This window comes from Marmota marmota, unplaced genomic scaffold (genome assembly GCF_001458135.2).
Source record: "Marmota marmota marmota unplaced genomic scaffold, marMar, whole genome shotgun sequence".
NCBI classification, from domain to species: domain Eukaryota; kingdom Metazoa; phylum Chordata; class Mammalia; order Rodentia; family Sciuridae; genus Marmota; species Marmota marmota.
The window spans coordinates 23197092-23214045 of record NW_025999869.1 but is presented as its reverse complement, the minus strand read 5'-3'; the positions used below and the strand labels follow the sequence as shown (position 1 = coordinate 23214045).

Here is a 16954-nt window from a genome sequence, read left to right as displayed (position 1 = left end):
ATCTCTATGTAGATAGGAGACTGAAACTTAAGCTAGGTAGGCTCCTGGGACTACAGAGCTAGCCAAAATCTGTGGTGGGGTATGGAGAGGGGAAAGAGGCCCTAGGGAACCAAACCCTGGCCTATCTACATCTCCGTCTTGTGATTACTCTCCCCAACTTTCTATTCTACATTGTTGGTTCCTAAGCCACCCAGTTTCTGACATGGGCACTTCCTACTGCAGAAGGAATTTCCTTTTGGGCAGAGGTCCATCTTGGATATCAGGCAAAGGGGGCCCACTCTGAGGCAGTTCTTTCATATCAACCATGTCCACGTGGCTGTTAAAAGGGCTTTGGGGGGACTCCTGTGCTTTCCAGTAAGGGTCACAGCCCTCCTTGTTCTCATGGGATCTGCTTTCTTGTTATTCTTAGAGGAACACATAGAGTCTTTCCATCTTGAGTCTGCCCAAACCTTTCGTTTCCCTATAGCCACTGCTCTTGGCTTGAAACTGTCTTCATGGTCACTTTCTAGTGCTCAGCTCACAGCACATGACCTGAGGTCACAAGGCCTGCTGAGTGGTGTTCACCAAGGTCCTTGCTGCCTGATGGCCAAAGCCAGGACTGCAGCCTTGGCTCTCGGCCTCCCTCTGCATCTGTCACGCTGCTCCCATTCCTTCAGTTTCTCCTATGTCTTAGTCGCTTGTTGATGTTCTGTATCCTCTGTCCTTTCTGAGTGTGTGCTCCCCAGGGCTCTGGCCTTGGCCACCTTCTCCACTCTTCCCTCAGACATTTTTTACATGTGATTATCCTCATGTGTGGCTTTTGCTGCCACCTAAATTTGTTTCTTCAGTTAATTTTTCTGTCCCCCAGCTGCCCACCCGATGTCTTCTCCTGTGTGGCCCACAGGATCTTCACACCTTCAACACTACTTCTTGGTGGGCTTCCTGGGGTCCCCCATAACACAGCTCCTCCCCCTTGGGAGAAGGGGAGTCTAAGGCTGGGAGATTGGCTGTAAACCCCAACCCAGGGCAGAGCCTACCTGTCTGTGCTTACTGTATCAGTGGCATGTTGGAGCTTATGGTCTAAGGCTCTGGTGGGAACCTCCCTCCATAACCCAGTGTTTCTTTTTTTGGAGGCTGACTGTTGGACTCTCCTGCTGTAGGAACCAAGTACCAGGCCATGCTGAGCGTGGATGACTGCTTTGGGATGGGCCGCTCAGCCTACAATGAAGGGGACTATTACCACACGGTGCTGTGGATGGAGCAGGTGCTAAAGCAACTTGATGCTGGGGAGGAGGGGACCGTGGCCAAGGCCCAGGCGCTGGACTACCTGAGCTATGCCGTTTTCCAGTTGGGTGACCTGCACCGTGCTGTGGAACTCACCCGCCGCCTGCTCTCCCTTGGTAAGGAGATTAAGGGAAGGTGAGATGGAGATGGGGAGCTGGCAGGGGAACTGGATAGACTCTGCTGGACATACCACTTGACACTTCTTTGGGGATCGAGTCAGTTTGACCTGTCACCTGGCCAGTGACTGATGGCATATTCCAACTTCCAGCTAGCTCCTTACCCATTAGCCCTTGCCCATTGCTGATGGGTGTACTCAGGTCTGGGGTGCCTGTGATACCTGTGGCCCTGCATGCTCCCTTTCTAACTAAGGACCCAGTCAGTGCTGTGGTACATTTGACACTTGGCAGGGTGGAACCACCACTGTGTCAGGAGTAGCTTTCGATGCAGGCTGTCCATCAGGGTCACTGTGGTACCAACTAGTTGGAGGTCTCAGGTCTCACTGGTGCCTTCAAAACCCATCTGTGGCACCTCTTACATGGGAACATTGTCATCTGGAGTTTCAGAAACTGGCAAAGCCTTTTTTATGCCACTGCTTTCCGTGGGGGCCCTGAGTTGGGTGTTCAGCTAGCATATGACCTATGTGGGAAAAGATCTTTGTAGATTCTCTCAGGTGAGTCAGTAAGGGCCTTGGATGAGGAGTTGGGGCCCCTGGATTCTTGTTCTATAGAATCTCAACCCAAGTCACTCAATATCTTTGAGCCTCAGTTTCCTTACCTGAGGAGTATCACAGAAATCCTGCCACGCCTGTTTCTTTGGATGCTGTGGCTGTTCTTTTTGCTGGTGTTACAGCTTGCTTCTAGCTGTGGCCAGGGCACAGCATAGTCTCCAGCAGTGCCCGCAGTCTGGGGAATGGCTGTAAATGGAGATATGGCTGTCAAGAGGAGGAGGCAGGATCAGGACTGCTTCTCTGGACTGGGGACCTTGGGACCTGCAGGGAGGACTGGAGAGGAAGTCTCCTCCGTGGCTGGCTAGGGTTCCCCTCCTTTGATGGTGCTGCTCTCTCAGCTCTGACCGGGATGGGGAGTCCTCTGTTGACTCTTTGGCTCTCACCCACACACCTGGATAGGTGCTGTGGAAGGCAAAACCTGCAAGGGGGCTGCTGGGAAAGAAACCACTTACTGAATAATTTATCTAAAAAACCTAACAGATGTTTGTGGTTTCCTTTTCCTTCTCATTCTTTGCTTTTCTAGACCCAAGTCATGAGCGAGCCGGAGGGAATCTGCGGTACTTTGAGCGGCTGTTGGAGGAAGAAAGGGAAAAACAGTCGTTAAATCAGACAGAAGCGGTGCTAGAAACCCAGGGAGGCCTCTACGAGAGGCCAGTGGACTACCTGCCTGAGAGGGACGTGTATGAGAGCCTCTGTCGCGGGGAGGGTGTCAAACTGGTGAGTTGTGGGAGAGGGCACAGTGCCCAGACTGTAGACCTGGATGTCCGAGGTGGGCAGGCAGGCCTAGGAGGATGTTCCACTATGTGTAGATACTTTTTTTTAGCATCTCCCCCAGTTATTGGTAGCGTCTGCTGAGGCTGATGTGTGGGTGTTCTCTGAGGTGTAGGGCTGGAGAATTTCCCTGATGCCCCAAGTAGAATTTCCATCCTCTCAGTTATTACTGTACTCCTCTCCATACCCCAGTGTGCCCAGCCTTTGCTCATCTCACTGTTATGAAGAAAACATGGGTAAGGATGTGCTTCAGGTCCCAAGGGAAGTCCCAGTGTAGTGGAGGGTAAGTCTCTGTGGTAAAGACATAGCAATTGCTGGAGCTTGGTATCGGTACCACTGGTTTGGGGAGCCCTGGGCTTCCAGTGCTTCCTCACAGAGGTTCAGGTGTGAGGCAGGCTCTTGCCTTTTCCATGCCCGTCCACTTGGCTCCCACTGACTCCTCCCCTGGAAAGGCTTCTCCCTGCCCACCCTCCAGACCTATTTGAATCTCTGAGAAAGGGTCAGGAATTACCTTCTGCCACAGGACTCGTGGGCATGAGGTGATCTTGAGAGAGAAGAAAAGCTACATGGTTTGTGGTTTGTCACTTCATGCCAGTCACCCTGAGAGGTGTTTCATTTCTTCTGTGGCAGGGAGGCAGGGAGCAGCAGCTGGTCATGGGTGTGAGACAGCGTCTGCAGACAGCTGAGCTGGGACTGAGGTTAAGGGATCTCTCAGCTCAGGGTCTGTTATTTTGTGCTCCCCAGACACCCCGGAGGCAGAAGAGGCTTTTCTGTAGGTACCACCATGGCAACAGGGTGCCACAGCTGCTCATCGCCCCCTTCAAAGAGGAGGATGAGTGGGATAGTCCGCACATCGTCAGGTACTATGATGTCATGTCTGACGAGGAAATCGAGAGGATCAAGGAGATTGCAAAACCCAAAGTAGGTGTCTCTCTGTTGGTCCTCGTAGGGGTGCTAAAGGGGACAGCTTCTCTTTCATCTCTAACATCATGGGGCAGTTTGTTTACCTAGTCAAGACCTTATCACTATCTAGCATGAGTCCACTGTGGGGTTACTGAGATGCCGCAGACTCAGCCTGACCTGTGGGTTCATGGACTAGTGGGAAAGAAAAATGAGGGAATCAATGTGGACCACCAAGCACTACAGTAGGAGGTCATTCTGGGAGCAGGGCAGGCTCATAGAGAGAGGCCCTGGTTGGGGGACTGACGTGGAGGTCAGTTTTTTTTTAGAAAATATTCCATAAGGCACTGGGAAGGTGGGTCCTTTGGCACTCCTGACTGGGACTGCAAAGAGGTAATTGACTTGGAGGAGATTGTTCGTCTGTACAATATTGGGTTTTCTTCTCCCGGGGCATTCCAGGGGCTGGGTCTTTTCATTTATTCATTTTTTGGTAAGTTTATTCATAGATGGCTTTTTTATTCCTGTAACTTTGCTTTTTCTATATTTTAGCTGGTTACGTTATTATGTATTAAACTTGATTTAAAAATGTATCTTGTAATACTAGCTAATTGTTACTGAGTTCTTAAGGTGACAGGATCTGTTCCTAAATGCTTAACATATATTAACTATTATGTGTATTTAGTAAACTGTGACTCTGGCTTTATTTCACCCTTGAAGAAGCTAACCTGTGAGGTCATGGGTGGTGGTTGAACTCACTTATTCCCTTTTTGATTTTTAACTGATTTTCTTGGGTACATGTCATATCACCTACAAATAAGAAAAATTTTGCTATCTCCTTCCTAATACTTATATTTTCTTTGCTTTTGTGTCTAATTGAATTGCCTAGAACTTCTGAAGCATTATTACAATAGGCATCCTGCTTCTTTTTGAATTTCTTGGAAATTTCTCTGGTGTTTTGCAGCTAAGTGTGCAGTAGGCTGTTTTTTAAATTATGTGTGTGTGTGTGTGTGTGACATGACAAAATTATTATTCTATTTCTAGTTCATAAAAGTTTGCTTCCATTTATAATCATCCACCACAGATGATTGGAAGGGAGGATTTACCTGAATTTTCTTTTTCTCTGCTTCTAGTAGAATTGTAGTAGCCAAGGTGGCCAGGAAGCCCAGTGCTCCTGGAAAGAGTCCTCTCCTGGTCCCTGGAAATCATTTGAAACAACTTTGGGTCAAGGTCCTAGGACATCTAGGGGTTAGGGTCACTTGGTATCATTGATGGGGCTAAGGGCTGATCTAGCTAGTATGTGTAGAGGATGGCTACTAGGACCCCTCTTCCCACCCTCTGGGAAGCTCCAAAGTTCTTCAGGGAAAAAAACTACTTTTCTAGGTTCCAGGTGAGAGAGGCACTGGATTCCTTTCGTATCCCTCAGTCCCAGACATTGAGAACTTTTCCGTGTATATCACACACACACATACACACACACACACACACACACACACACACACACACACGGCAGGGCTGGGGGAGGGAGCAATGGGAAAATTTGCCTTTGAACAGGAGCCATGTGAAGTGCCAAATGTGTTGGCCATCATGAGCTGACCTCTCCTTTCCGGAGGCTATGAGGGACAGATGCTATTCTGGCTTTGAAGTTGGGCCAGTGAGCTTAACTTGTCCTGTCGGGAATGCCTGGCAGCTGCCTGTGGATACCCAGACTGCTTTCAAAATAGCCCTGTCTGTCCCCAGGGGCACAGCACAGTTGCCCAGAGTCTCTTTGTGGGCACCAGGCCAATGGTGAGGCTCAGATGTTGGGATGGGGTCTAGCTGTGGTTGCATCTGTCATCAGGGAAGGACTGGCATCACTGAGTTCAGGAAAGACCCTCAGATAGGAGCTCAGGGAAGCCATCCATCCTGGTATGCTGGCCACCTTATTAGAACACGTAACAACACGGTGTCTGGGGGGTTGATTTCACCCCCTGACAGACTTTTGCTCTGTCCACTCTTTTCCATCCCTTCTGCTCTGGCCTCCTCATTAGCCAGCTCCTTCCCACTCCAGCCCTCCTTGCTCAGCTCCCCACAGGGTGTTCCCAGGGCTGCTCCCCTGCATAAAGCCTGCCCTGTCTCTCATGGGCCATAAGATTGCATCAGACTCTCGGTGCCTGCTGTCCACTCAATCTCATCTCTCTCCTTCACATAACCTCTGATCCACAGTCAGCACCACATGCTTTTTAATCCCTGGGCCTCTCTATCACTGCCCTTTTGCTGTTCCTGGAGTGCTCTCCTCCTTGGCTAACTCTTACTTACCCTTCCAATCTCATCTCGGTGATTCCTTTCTCCAGGAAGCCATTCTTGATTCTGAAACATGAAGTTCACTTGTGCATGCTGCAATTACTTGACTGGTTTTCTGCTTTCCTCTCCCCCACTCAATTTGAATGAAATGAGGGTGAGATCCATGTTTCTCAATCACCTAGCACATAGTAGGCACTTTTCACATATTTACTTCAAGGGAAAGTGCTTTGGAGTGAGGTAACTGGGCCTATGGCCCCACCCATGTGAGCCCATTAGGACAGTCCACAGCTGAAGCACATGGACGCTTGCCCTGGAGTCTGGCTTTGAGTAGTGGGTTCCTCCTGGCAGTAGCATTAAGCCTCTTAATGGGAACTGGGGAGATGAAGTAGGTGAGGGGTGTGTGTGTGTGTAGGTTGGGGTGGGTGGCTTCAGGTAGTCATTTATTTATTTCAACTTGATAATCCCTTTCCTGGTTTTATCATCTGACTTTATGAGACTCCCGAGGGAGTGAAAACTGTGCGTCTGTCTCTCCTCTTGCAGCATGGGAGCCCAGTGTGAGGGGGTGCATCAGGAGTGTGTTTGCATGGGTTTCTTGGCAGAGGAGGCCACTGAGGTTCAGAAGCATATAGAACTTGACCAAGTCAAGAGGGGCACACAAGGGGACGCTCAGGGATCATGGCACAGTCCCAATGTGGTGGGAGCATCTAAGCTCAGCTATGCTTATGCAGGATGATCTATGGGTCTGGCAAAGAGGGAGGCTGTCTAGGCAGACACAGAGGTGGACAAAGCCAAATCCATAGGCATAATTCTTCAGGTAGCACAGACCTGGGAGGAGGAGGGATGAGTAGTGACCAAGCAGGGGAGTGGCCAGGGTCTGATAGCAGAGAGGGAAGGTGGAGGCCTCAGATTCCTGTTCTGGCCTGGCCTACAGGGACATGGGGTCTTGACTAGAGTCACTGCCTACAAAGTTGTTTCTCCCACCAATGGGGCTGGCTGATTTGGTCCCAGTGCTCTCTGAGAAAAACACAAGGCCAAAAAGTGTAAGTCTGCCCTGTCTTCCTGACCTCCAGCTTGCACGAGCCACAGTTCGTGATCCCAAGACCGGTGTCCTCACTGTTGCCAGCTACAGGGTTTCCAAAAGGTAATAAATGGTGGTGGTATGTGTGGGGGTGCTGTTCAAGTCCCAACTCACAGGCTTCCCAGTACCTACCCAATGGAGGGGGGCTTGGCACCTCCACACCCTCCTATAGCACTCACTCTCTTCTGCCTATTAGTGCTGGTGTTGATGCTGGGAGAGAGCACAGGACCTCATCTAAGTCTGACTTCCCATTTTCTTTTACCTGTTCTCTTCTTTTGTCCCAGCTCATGGCTAGAAGAAGATGATGATCCTGTTGTAGCTCGAGTAAATCGTCGGATGCAGCACATCACAGGGTTAACAGTAAAGACTGCAGAATTATTACAGGTACAAGCTGGTCCTTGAGACCATAGGAGTTGGGAAGGGGGAATATCTGGCTAGATGGTCTTTCCAGGTACACACACTGGATCTAGGAAGGCTTGCTTACTAAACAGTTTAACTGCACTATGCCGTGAACATGGAGTGCTCTTGTGCTGGGGAAACCAGAATTCATAATATCTATTGTATTCAGCAGTTAACATGATATGGACAAATATTAGCTGAGCATCTATTGTGTGCTCAGGTACCATGCTGGGGTGGAGGATCAGTAGTAGTCAGCAGCCTTAATCATAGCTTCTTCACTACCTAAGTTCAAATCCTAGAATTATCTTCCAAAGTTACAATTCTGTGTCCTAGTCAAATGCGCTTGGAGATAAGATAAAGTGTTCTGTGATATGTTGCTAGGAAAAATGAGAGGCCTGGACTGGTTTGCTGGTGAAGGAGGAATGTTCTTGTCTAAGTACTCTTATTGAGATTCTGGCTTCTTGCCTTCATTTCCAAGGTGATCAGGAAGAAACATGGTGGCAGCATGCTGAGAGGTTCTGGGTGATGCTCCTTCACAGTGTGTTCTTGTGGGCACCAGCTTCAAGTCAGCACTGGCTTTCTGTCTTCTGAACAACAGAACTCTTGGGTTCTTTTATAAAATTATGACCTGAGAAACTATCATAGAAGTTTCACTGGCCTCATTCTAGAGTCCCTGGATCTCTGTTTGGCTAGAGTGTCCGTGCATTTAAGAGTAGCATCCTTCACCTTTCAGGCTGGTATGTGGGTCTGACCAGCTATAGATTTCATTAGAATATTGATTGGAGGTCATTTGGGAAGGATTCTCTCAACCTTGACTTGGACATATCCAAGCAAAACAGCATTCACATTTTCCGCCCTCTTTTGGAAGCTGCATCTGCAATCAGAAAACTGGTTTCAAAGGTCATCATAATGGATTTGTGTGAACTCCAACAGAGTTTTCAAAAACACAGGATTATAAACAGTGTATTTGTAAAACAGTCTTGTGAAAATTTTTTTATAATTTTTCAGTTCAACTCAACTTAGTGTTGTATGGGTTTAAAATAAGTTCTGCAGACCAGCAACACAACAGGGGACTTCTGCCACATCACCTACTTTGCCTCTAATGCATTAGAGAACCACCATTTCAAGAAGATAGGAGCTCTTCACACACTACATGCATCTCTGTTGACATTATCTTGACTTAAGTCTTCTTGGAGTAGGTTTTTGTTGTTGTTTTAAGACTTCTGCCACCACTTATTTCACATCAGAGCCAGTGTTCAGCGCTCTCCTGGTCCTGAAGGACAGCAGTCTGCTTGATTGGCTGATTCTGTACCAGGGACCACAGGGCTGAGTGGACAGGACCTGTGCCTCTATTGCTGTCCTGGCTGGCTTCCTGTCTGCACTCTCTGTACCTCTGTCTCACCCTCAACCGTGGAAGACAACAGCCTCTTGCTATGGACTGGCTTCTCTGCTCCAACCTTGGCTTCATCTGTCTGGCCTCTCATTGTGTTTTAACTTAATCATCTGGTGTTTGAATGTCTCAATTCTCAGTGGAGGGCCCCTTAGAGTAAGGGCTCTTCGGAAGATCTAGCCCAGAGTTCCCAAGTGACTGAGATACCGATTTTGTTTACATTCTTCCTCTGGGAACTATTATGGCATTTTATTTGACAGCCAGTGGTATTGTGAAAGCTTTGATCTTACCTCGTCTGGGGAACAGGAACCTTGATTTCAGGATCTGCTCCTGAGTGCCCATTCTACAGGTACTGCTTGTGATATGATAAATACCTAGGCACCAGCAGCAGCCTATGCACCAGGGCCCCTTTGGAAATGCTAGTCTTTTGGAAAGGAGCTGGCCCCTTCTGCTACCTGTCAACACTCTTAGCTTTAGTTGATGTGTTTGCTCTAGACCTTTTGGGAGAAAAAGGGCAATTAAGGCATTCTTATGAATGGATGGGGACCTGTCTAATGGAGGAGGAGATGCTACCTACACCTTCAGGATTCTCCAAGATTCAAGACTACTGGCTTGGTGATGTCTTAGCCTACTAGGTGGTTCCTAACTTTTTTTTTCCTTCACTCTGGTCAGCATCATAAATACCCATGTCTTTCAAATGGCTGACTCTACCTTATGGCAACAAGGAATCTAAAATGTTCATACGCATACCTTCTTATAGGGATCAGTTTTGGTATATAGTTGCTTGTTATTAAAGGAATGGATCTGGGGACTTGAGTGTGCAGGGATGGTGAATTTGATTGCTGCAAACCCAGAAACTCCCGCGACTTCTGTACTTGTTTGAGGACCATATTAAAGAGTGTAGGGACAGTGGTTTTAGCACTGATCAAATATAATTGTCCAAACTGTTAAATGGTGTGCCAGCTATTGCAGTGCAACTTCTTTCACTGTCTGGAATCTCAAAGTTTAGTCACTTTATCCAAGGAGCAGATGAGTTAGAAAGTGCAATCATGCTCTGCAGCCGCCACAACAAGCAGGGATGGAAATCTCTGGAGTTCATTGGCATGCCAGTCACAGCATGTCTAGAATTTTCTTTAAGGTCTTGTCTAGAATGGATACCAAGAAAGGATACATTTGTGAAAATATGTAATAGCATTTCCTCATAGACTCTCTCTAGCACTTCCCTCCCTAAAATAAATAAATGTGCCTCCAGCCCCGAGTATCTGCTGTACCAGGCTTCCTTATGTTCTTGACAGAATCTCAGGTAATCCTGGTGCAGAAATCTTGGAGGCTGAAGCAATGGAATGACAGCGTATTTTCATTCTGCCATGGTTATTTACATCAAAATTTTTATTTTTGTATACATGAAAAGATACACTGCCCAGATTTTGCATTTCATCATATTTAGCAAACATCATTTGTGCTCCAACTGGAGGATTTTCTTTCTTGTAATGTCCATCCTCCCTTTTTCTCCCATATCTGAAGATTTCCACTATTGCCCGTTTTGCAGCATCTCTCTCCTGACTGTTAGAATGGCCAAAAAAGATACACAAAAGATACTGACTTTGTGAGAACTAGTGGCTGAGCCCTAAAGGTTTTTAGGATTTCAGTAAAAAACAGTGACCAGCTATTCCTAGATAGATTTATGGTGCCACTTGATTTATCAAGGGGATCATGTCAAATTATGCATTTTCTTTTAAACCTTGTCTCTTATTTTAACTACTGAAGCTAAAGTAACTTTGTGATCTTGGATGTTAAATTGTGTCTACATACTATTCACAAAGGCATTGCAATTTCTAATCCAATTAGTGACACCCTGTAGTTGCAGAGGCTGCTGTGATTCAGGTGCAGGCTTATTCTGGGAATGCTGAGGTGATATACCAATTCTTGGCCACCTGGTAACTGGTCACCATGCCCTGCTGCTTCACTTGGGAGCAGAAGTGCTCAGTGCAGTGCCCCACTTGGCCTGACCAAGAACTGCTGCTTAGAAAAGGAGGCAGGAGCAATACCAGACTCGGAGTAGCTCCAAAACTAGTGTTAAAAAAAGAAAAATCTCAAGTCAGGTATAGTGACATGTTCTTGTAGTTCCAGCTACTCAGGAAGGTGGAAGGATGGCATGAGCCTAAGAGTTTGAGGTCAGCTTGGGCAATACAGTAAGACTCTGTCTCAAAAAACCTCCACTTGGAGTTTGGTGTTGGCTTTTTTCTTGGATCACCTTCTCATTTCCTCCCAAACAAACTGGGTCCAGACCAGGGCCTGCCTCAAGAAGAGCTCCCTCTTGAGCCATCTGAGTATTCTTGAAGGGCTGGTGCTTCTCTACAGTGGCAGCCTGCAGGTCAGCCATCTTCTTCTTCTCAGGAAACCATTTATCCTTTTGGACACAGCTGTGGACATATTTGCAACACTCGTTCTGCCTGTGAAAGCGAGACATGCTTGTCTTCTACCTGAGAGGGGCTGTTCTTAGGGCATATGATTGTTTGGAGGCCTGGGGATGTGGTATCTCTGATAAGAGCCTGTTTATGCTGCTCACAAAATCCAATGCTGTTAAAATTTCTCACCAGGTTGCAAATTATGGAATGGGAGGACAGTATGAGCCGCACTTTGACTTCTCTAGGGTAAGACCCAGATCACTGGTGGTCTCAGAGGGCCCCACTGTAATTGATTTGAGAAGGCTGGAGCTTCTAGCAGCATTTCAGCCTCCATATCACCCCCCTCCCTCCCCCTTTCTGCCTCACCAGGGGAGACTCTTTGTTACTGGTGAAGCCCAGTCTGGAGCCACAGGGTCTGTGGAGCCTGCCCTAACTCTGTTACTGTTTGCTTTGATTCTAGAGCAAAGAACCTCAGTAGGTCTCTGTGAAAATTATTCCTTGTCCTGATCAAAATTTCCTGTGTTGGATTGTCCTTTGTTCCAGGCTATTTTGGGGAACATCCACTTATTACCTTCCCCTGTCCCTTTGGCCCCAATCATTTGGGTGGCGGGTAAGTTGGTTGCAAACTTGGGTGAAAGTTGTTGTCTGTTGCAGCGACCTTTTGACAGCGGCCTCAAAACGGAGGGGAATAGGTTAGCGACGTTTCTTAACTATGTAAGTACTGGGTCCAGGCCCACTTGTCCACTCTCACTTAATTTTATAGAACCATGAACAAGATGTTTTCAAGCATTTAGGGACTGGGAACCGTGTGGCCACATTCTTAAACTACGTGAGTATCATGTGCAGCTTATGGGCCCTAAGGGGACCGTGGGTCCAGAAAGCTCTCTTATATCCCACCCTCCTCAAAGCTGATGCCACCTGCTGTTGGCTAATGGTCCTTTTGTCCCTCAGTGCCCTTCTTGGCTGGAGTAGAGAAAGTTGGTTTCTGTTCTCATCGTGTAGCCCCTAGTCCTATGACTTTATCCCTGCTCCTTTTCCCCCCCATTTTTTTATTGTGATAATATACACAGAACATAAAAGTTATCATCTTAATCATCTCTAAGTGTACTTCAGTGGTATTAAATTCATAACATCGTGTAACCATTACCACTCTCCATCGCCAGAACTCCTCTCCTCTTGTAAAACTGAAACACTGTTCCTGTTGAACAGTAATTCCTGGGTCCCCTCCCACAGCCTTGTCAACCTCTATTCTAGTTTTGATGACTCACATCACATAACCTCGAGTAAATGAACTCATAGAGTAGTGTGTGTGTGTGTGTGTGTGTGTGTGTGTGGTTTATTTCACTGAGCACAATCTCCTCAAGATGCATGTGTGTTGTAGCATATTCTGCCTCCTATTTGATGGGCCCACTGCCACTCTGGACTTTCAGGATAAGTGCTCTGGAGGGATCCTCCCTTGGCAGCAGAGTGAGGATGTGGTCACAAGGTGCTCTTAGCTAAAAGCAGCCTTTGTTTCCCTACAGGCTGGGGGGCCCTCTCCCCACCTTGCTGCAAGAGCCTGCCCTAAAGAGGCATAGAGGCTGTCAAGGAACTTAAGGGACAGTTTATTTTTTCCTTCTAAGTTTGAACTGTGTGGTTATTGCATGCTGGGGGCTATGCTGTGGATAAGTTGGTGAGCAAGGACATGTGGATAAGCTGGTGGAGAAAGAGTCACTTGTGGTGCTTGAGGTCTAACATGAGAGACTTACTTTAAACATAAGAGAAATGGTTATTTAGTTACTATGGGAACAAGTGCTGTGTAGAAGCCGCCCAGGCTTGGGGTTCAGAGAGGGCCTCCCTTGCGAAGTAACAGGTTGGCTGAGACTTAAAGATCGAATGGAAATTAGCTGGTGGAACGTGTTTCTGGCAGAGAAGAGAATGTGTGTAAGCCCAGAAGAGCAAGGGGGCTTGAGATGTTGGAAAAAAGAAGAGGGCCAGTGTGTCTGGAAGGAGAGGCTAATGAGACGGGCAGGCCTTGGGGTTTCCCTGAGTTTGATCCCCAGGACTGGGGGTGTCAGGGGGGTTTCATCTTATTCATTTAGCATGTGTCCATTGAGTGCTCCTCAGTCGGTCTGGTATGTGTCCTGTGGAAATATTTTTTAGTTCCAATTTTTATTAGGCAAAAAAGTAAGAGCCAGATGAGGAAGGAGTGGTGCCTTGGCAGGAGTTGAGGCACCCTCTGTGGGTGTGAAGGCAGTCTTGCTACTCTGGATCTTGTGTGCAGTTTGTTTGGAGGCTCACTGTTGGGGAAAGCAGGACCTCTAGAGTCTCAGTGTCCCCCTTCCCCCTAGAGGGCAGCTTTTGTGGGACAGCAAGGGTTAGACTAGAGCAGCAAGCAAGCTAGGAGCCAGAGAAACAGCCCATACAGGTCCTCACCCACTAGCGGAAGCTGCAGGGAACTTCTGGTCAGGCAGTTTGCTGGGCCCAAGCTGGGTGGGGATTCAAGGAGGAATGTTCTGATTATAGATTCAAATTGCTCCCATTCAGGGCTTGCCTGGATGTTGGTCTCCTGCTTTTGAACATTGTAGCGTGGAGGCCATGCTGGTGAACCACAGGGAGTAAATAGGTGGAGAAAGAGTCTTGTTTGAAGGGCTGGCCATGAGCAGAGCCTCCCAGCAGTGCCACTCATGCTCACAGGAGGGCGATCTGTATACTTTGTCATGATTCTTGTGACTCACTTGCTCTGAGATGCTTGGGTAGAGGCCAAACTCTATGCCTTGTGTTCCCAGATGAGTGATGTAGAAGCTGGTGGTGCCACTGTCTTCCCTGATCTGGGGGCTGCAATTTGGCCTAAGAAGGTAAGTTCTGATTCTTGTGGGTCAGAGGTTTTAGACCTGACTGTGTCCCCCAGTCCTATTGCCAGGCCTACTTGACCATCACTGTGATGTGCCTTAGCCCCTTCCTCCTTGTACTTTGGACCTGTGGTCCCAGCTTCTAACTGGGAGAAGGAATAGGGAGGGAAGTCAGATAGGTTTGTAAACATCCACCCGCCATGAAGGGAGTCCCAGAACCCTACACAGGAAAATTGAAGATGTTTTTGCTCAGGACAGGGGTTCTAGGGTGTTCAGGGTCAGGTCTCTGAGCCCAGTCTCTAAGAATATGTTCTGATAGGACATCTCTTTCCAGGGCACAGCTGTATTTTGGTACAACCTTCTGAGGAGCGGAGAAGGTGACTACCGAACGAGACATGCAGCCTGCCCGGTGCTCGTGGGCTGCAAGTGGGGTGAGTGGCTTGAGGGTGCTCTTGGCTGTGGTGTTCTCAGCCAGAGCTTTGATGGTGGGGCCTTAGGCTCAACTGGGACACAACTGCTGAGACATAGCCAAGACTGTCTCCCTTCTGAGGTTTTTTTTTTTTTTTTTTTTGCTAAGCGGTAGGGCCATTCAGTCCTGTAGCAGTCCACTTGGTTAAGTACTGAGACAGCTGGTTGAGAACACTCTCAGATGCCCAGAGAGCTACAAGCAGTGTAAGTCCAAGGCAGCTCTCCAGAGGATCAGGCTCTGGCCAGGGCTCTGAGGGAGCAGAGGAGAGAGCTGGAAACAGAGAAGAGAAAACCCTTCCTCCTATCAGGCAGGTGAGGCACAGGCTTCATCTAGCATCATAGGTATGGAGGCTGCTGTCCTTGTCACTTGAGGAAAAGGAGACAAGAGACAAGGCTAGAGGCTGGGGACAGCAAGGGTTACAGAAACAGCTGTCCAAAGGTGGTCGCACGAGTTTGGGGGGTAAATGGTAATAGCTTTAAAAAAAGTAAGAAAAAGAAAATGAGGTAGTTGCTGACTTCAGGAGGAAAACGTTGTACAAGAGAGCTGGGGATGTGGCTCAAGCGGTAGCGCGCTCGCCTGGCATGCGTGCGGCCCGGGTTCGATGCTCAGCACCACATACAAACAAAGATGTTGTGTCCGCCGAAAACTAAAAAATAAATATTAAAAAATTCTCTCTCTCTCTTTCTCACTCTCTCTTTTAAAAAAAAAAAGTTGTACAAGAAAGAAACTTTAACTGTAATCTACTAAATGTCTCAAATGTAGCATTAAAGTGACATACATAATGATGTAAACACTGTATATTTTTAATTAAAATTCATGATTTAACTATATATGCTATTTTTCACTATAAGCCTTATAGACAGTTTGTTCAATTAAGTACATGTGCTGCTTTCTTTTAAGTTAAATTTTATTTAAAAATCTCTATGATGGGCTGGATCTGTAGCTCAGTAGCAGAGCAGAGCGCTTGCCTTGCACATGTGAGGTACTGGGTTCGATCCTCAGCATCACATAAAAATAAACAAATAAAGGCATGCTGTCTACTTACAACTACAAATTAAAAAAAAAAAACTCTATGACTTCAGTGGTACACTAAAATAATTTTTTCTTTGTCATGGGAGAGCTTATGTTTGAGGAACAGAATTTTGGTTTGTGTGCATTTAAGGCAGCATTAGGTGACAATGCTGTTCTAGCTCTGCTGCTCTGGTGCCACAGCACACAGACGTCCACAGGGCATGAGGCATCTGATAGCCAGGTCCTCTGCAGTGCGGACAGGCTTCCTCCTCCCCAACCTCTCAGCTTCTACCTGCTAGTTTCTAGTAACATCAGGCTGTTTGAGGTCTTTGACGCAAGACAGAGTGATCCCTGCCTTCATGACTTTCTCCTCCTGCTCCCACTTTCTGCACCCAACCTTGGTGTTACATTTAGCTTCATATTCCAGCCCTGAGGTCTCCTCTTCCCTAATTGGTCACATGCTCTTTGACTCTGTTCCCATGACAACCTCCACACATGTATCATGTCACTGGCAGAATTTTGTACAGTTACCTATTTACTCATGTATCTTCCTTAATAGCCCATGAACAACTTGAGGCCCGAGACCACGTCTTACTCAAGTCTGTTTCTCAGAGCACAGTGCAGGGGTCAGATATTAATTTTGGCTACTGAACTGACCAATGGGATTGTAACATACTTGCTTTCTGTTCACAGTCTCCAATAAATGGTTCCATGAACGAGGACAGGAGTTCTTGAGGCCTTGTGGAACAACAGAAGTTGACTGACGTCCTTCTCTGCCCTTCTCCTTCTGGCCCCACAGCCCAAGTCATCTTCCAGCTCAGCATGACAGATCCCTTTGTATGTTCCAACTCCTATCAGGCGGGTCTTTGGAAGAGTCAATGTTTGTTTGGCGTGGAGAGTGTACTGGGCTGGGTCCTGCGTGACCTCAGTCCCAGCCTCTGCATTCAGCCTGTGCCCTCTCTGGCCCCAAAGATAGCATTGGAGCAGCTGCAGCAGAGCCAGGCTGTCTAGCACCTAGCAAGGTGCCTTTGTACCTCAGATGTTCTAGATGTGAGATGTTTCATTGAACCAAAGTTCTGATACCTTGTTTACATGTTTATTTTTATGGTATTTTTATCAGTTGTGATTTTAACCAAAAAAATAAAATATCCCTGCCGGAAGCCTTAAAGAGCCTTATTTGGAATATTCTTTTAAGACCTGGGAGCTTTTACCATATTCCCCATTTTGTATGTGTTGCCTTGGTGCAGGCCGAGTCTGAGTGATGAATGTTTCAGCAGCAAAACCATAGATTTGGGTTCTGTTTCAGTGAATTTTTTTGTCGCTGTGACCAAATGACCTGACAAGAACAATTTTAGAGGATAAAGAGCATTTATTTGGTATTCACAGTGCCTGAATCTATTGCTCTTGGCCTAAGGGGAGGTAGAATA

The 16954-nt window shown here is 47.3% G+C and overlaps 1 protein-coding gene across 7 annotated transcripts in view; it reads left to right on the top strand.

Annotated features, from left to right (window-relative positions):
• P4ha2 (prolyl 4-hydroxylase subunit alpha 2) overlaps window positions 1-16695 on the top strand; it is a 32216-nt gene extending 15521 nt beyond the window's left edge. For 5 of the 7 annotated variants that reach the window (XM_015492726.2, XM_015492729.2, XM_015492727.2 and 2 more), the window contains 10 exons: window positions 1140-1379; window positions 2514-2707; window positions 3506-3682; window positions 7012-7082; window positions 7304-7403; window positions 11409-11462; window positions 11980-12045; window positions 13985-14053; window positions 14382-14478; window positions 16221-16695. In XM_015492726.2, coding sequence (XP_015348212.1) covers window positions 1140-1379; window positions 2514-2707; window positions 3506-3682; window positions 7012-7082; window positions 7304-7403; window positions 11409-11462; window positions 11980-12045; window positions 13985-14053; window positions 14382-14478; window positions 16221-16291 — 1139 coding nt within the window. In that variant the 3' untranslated portion in view covers window positions 16292-16695. Of the gene's footprint in view, window positions 1-1139; window positions 1380-2513; window positions 2708-3505; window positions 3683-7011; window positions 7083-7303; window positions 7404-11408; window positions 11463-11870; window positions 11931-11979; window positions 12046-13984; window positions 14054-14381; window positions 14479-16220 lie in introns of all 7 variants that reach the window. The other 2 variants (XM_015492730.2, XM_015492731.2) reach the window with 1 other exon arrangement.
• The last annotated feature ends 259 nt before the right edge of the window (window positions 16696-16954 follow it).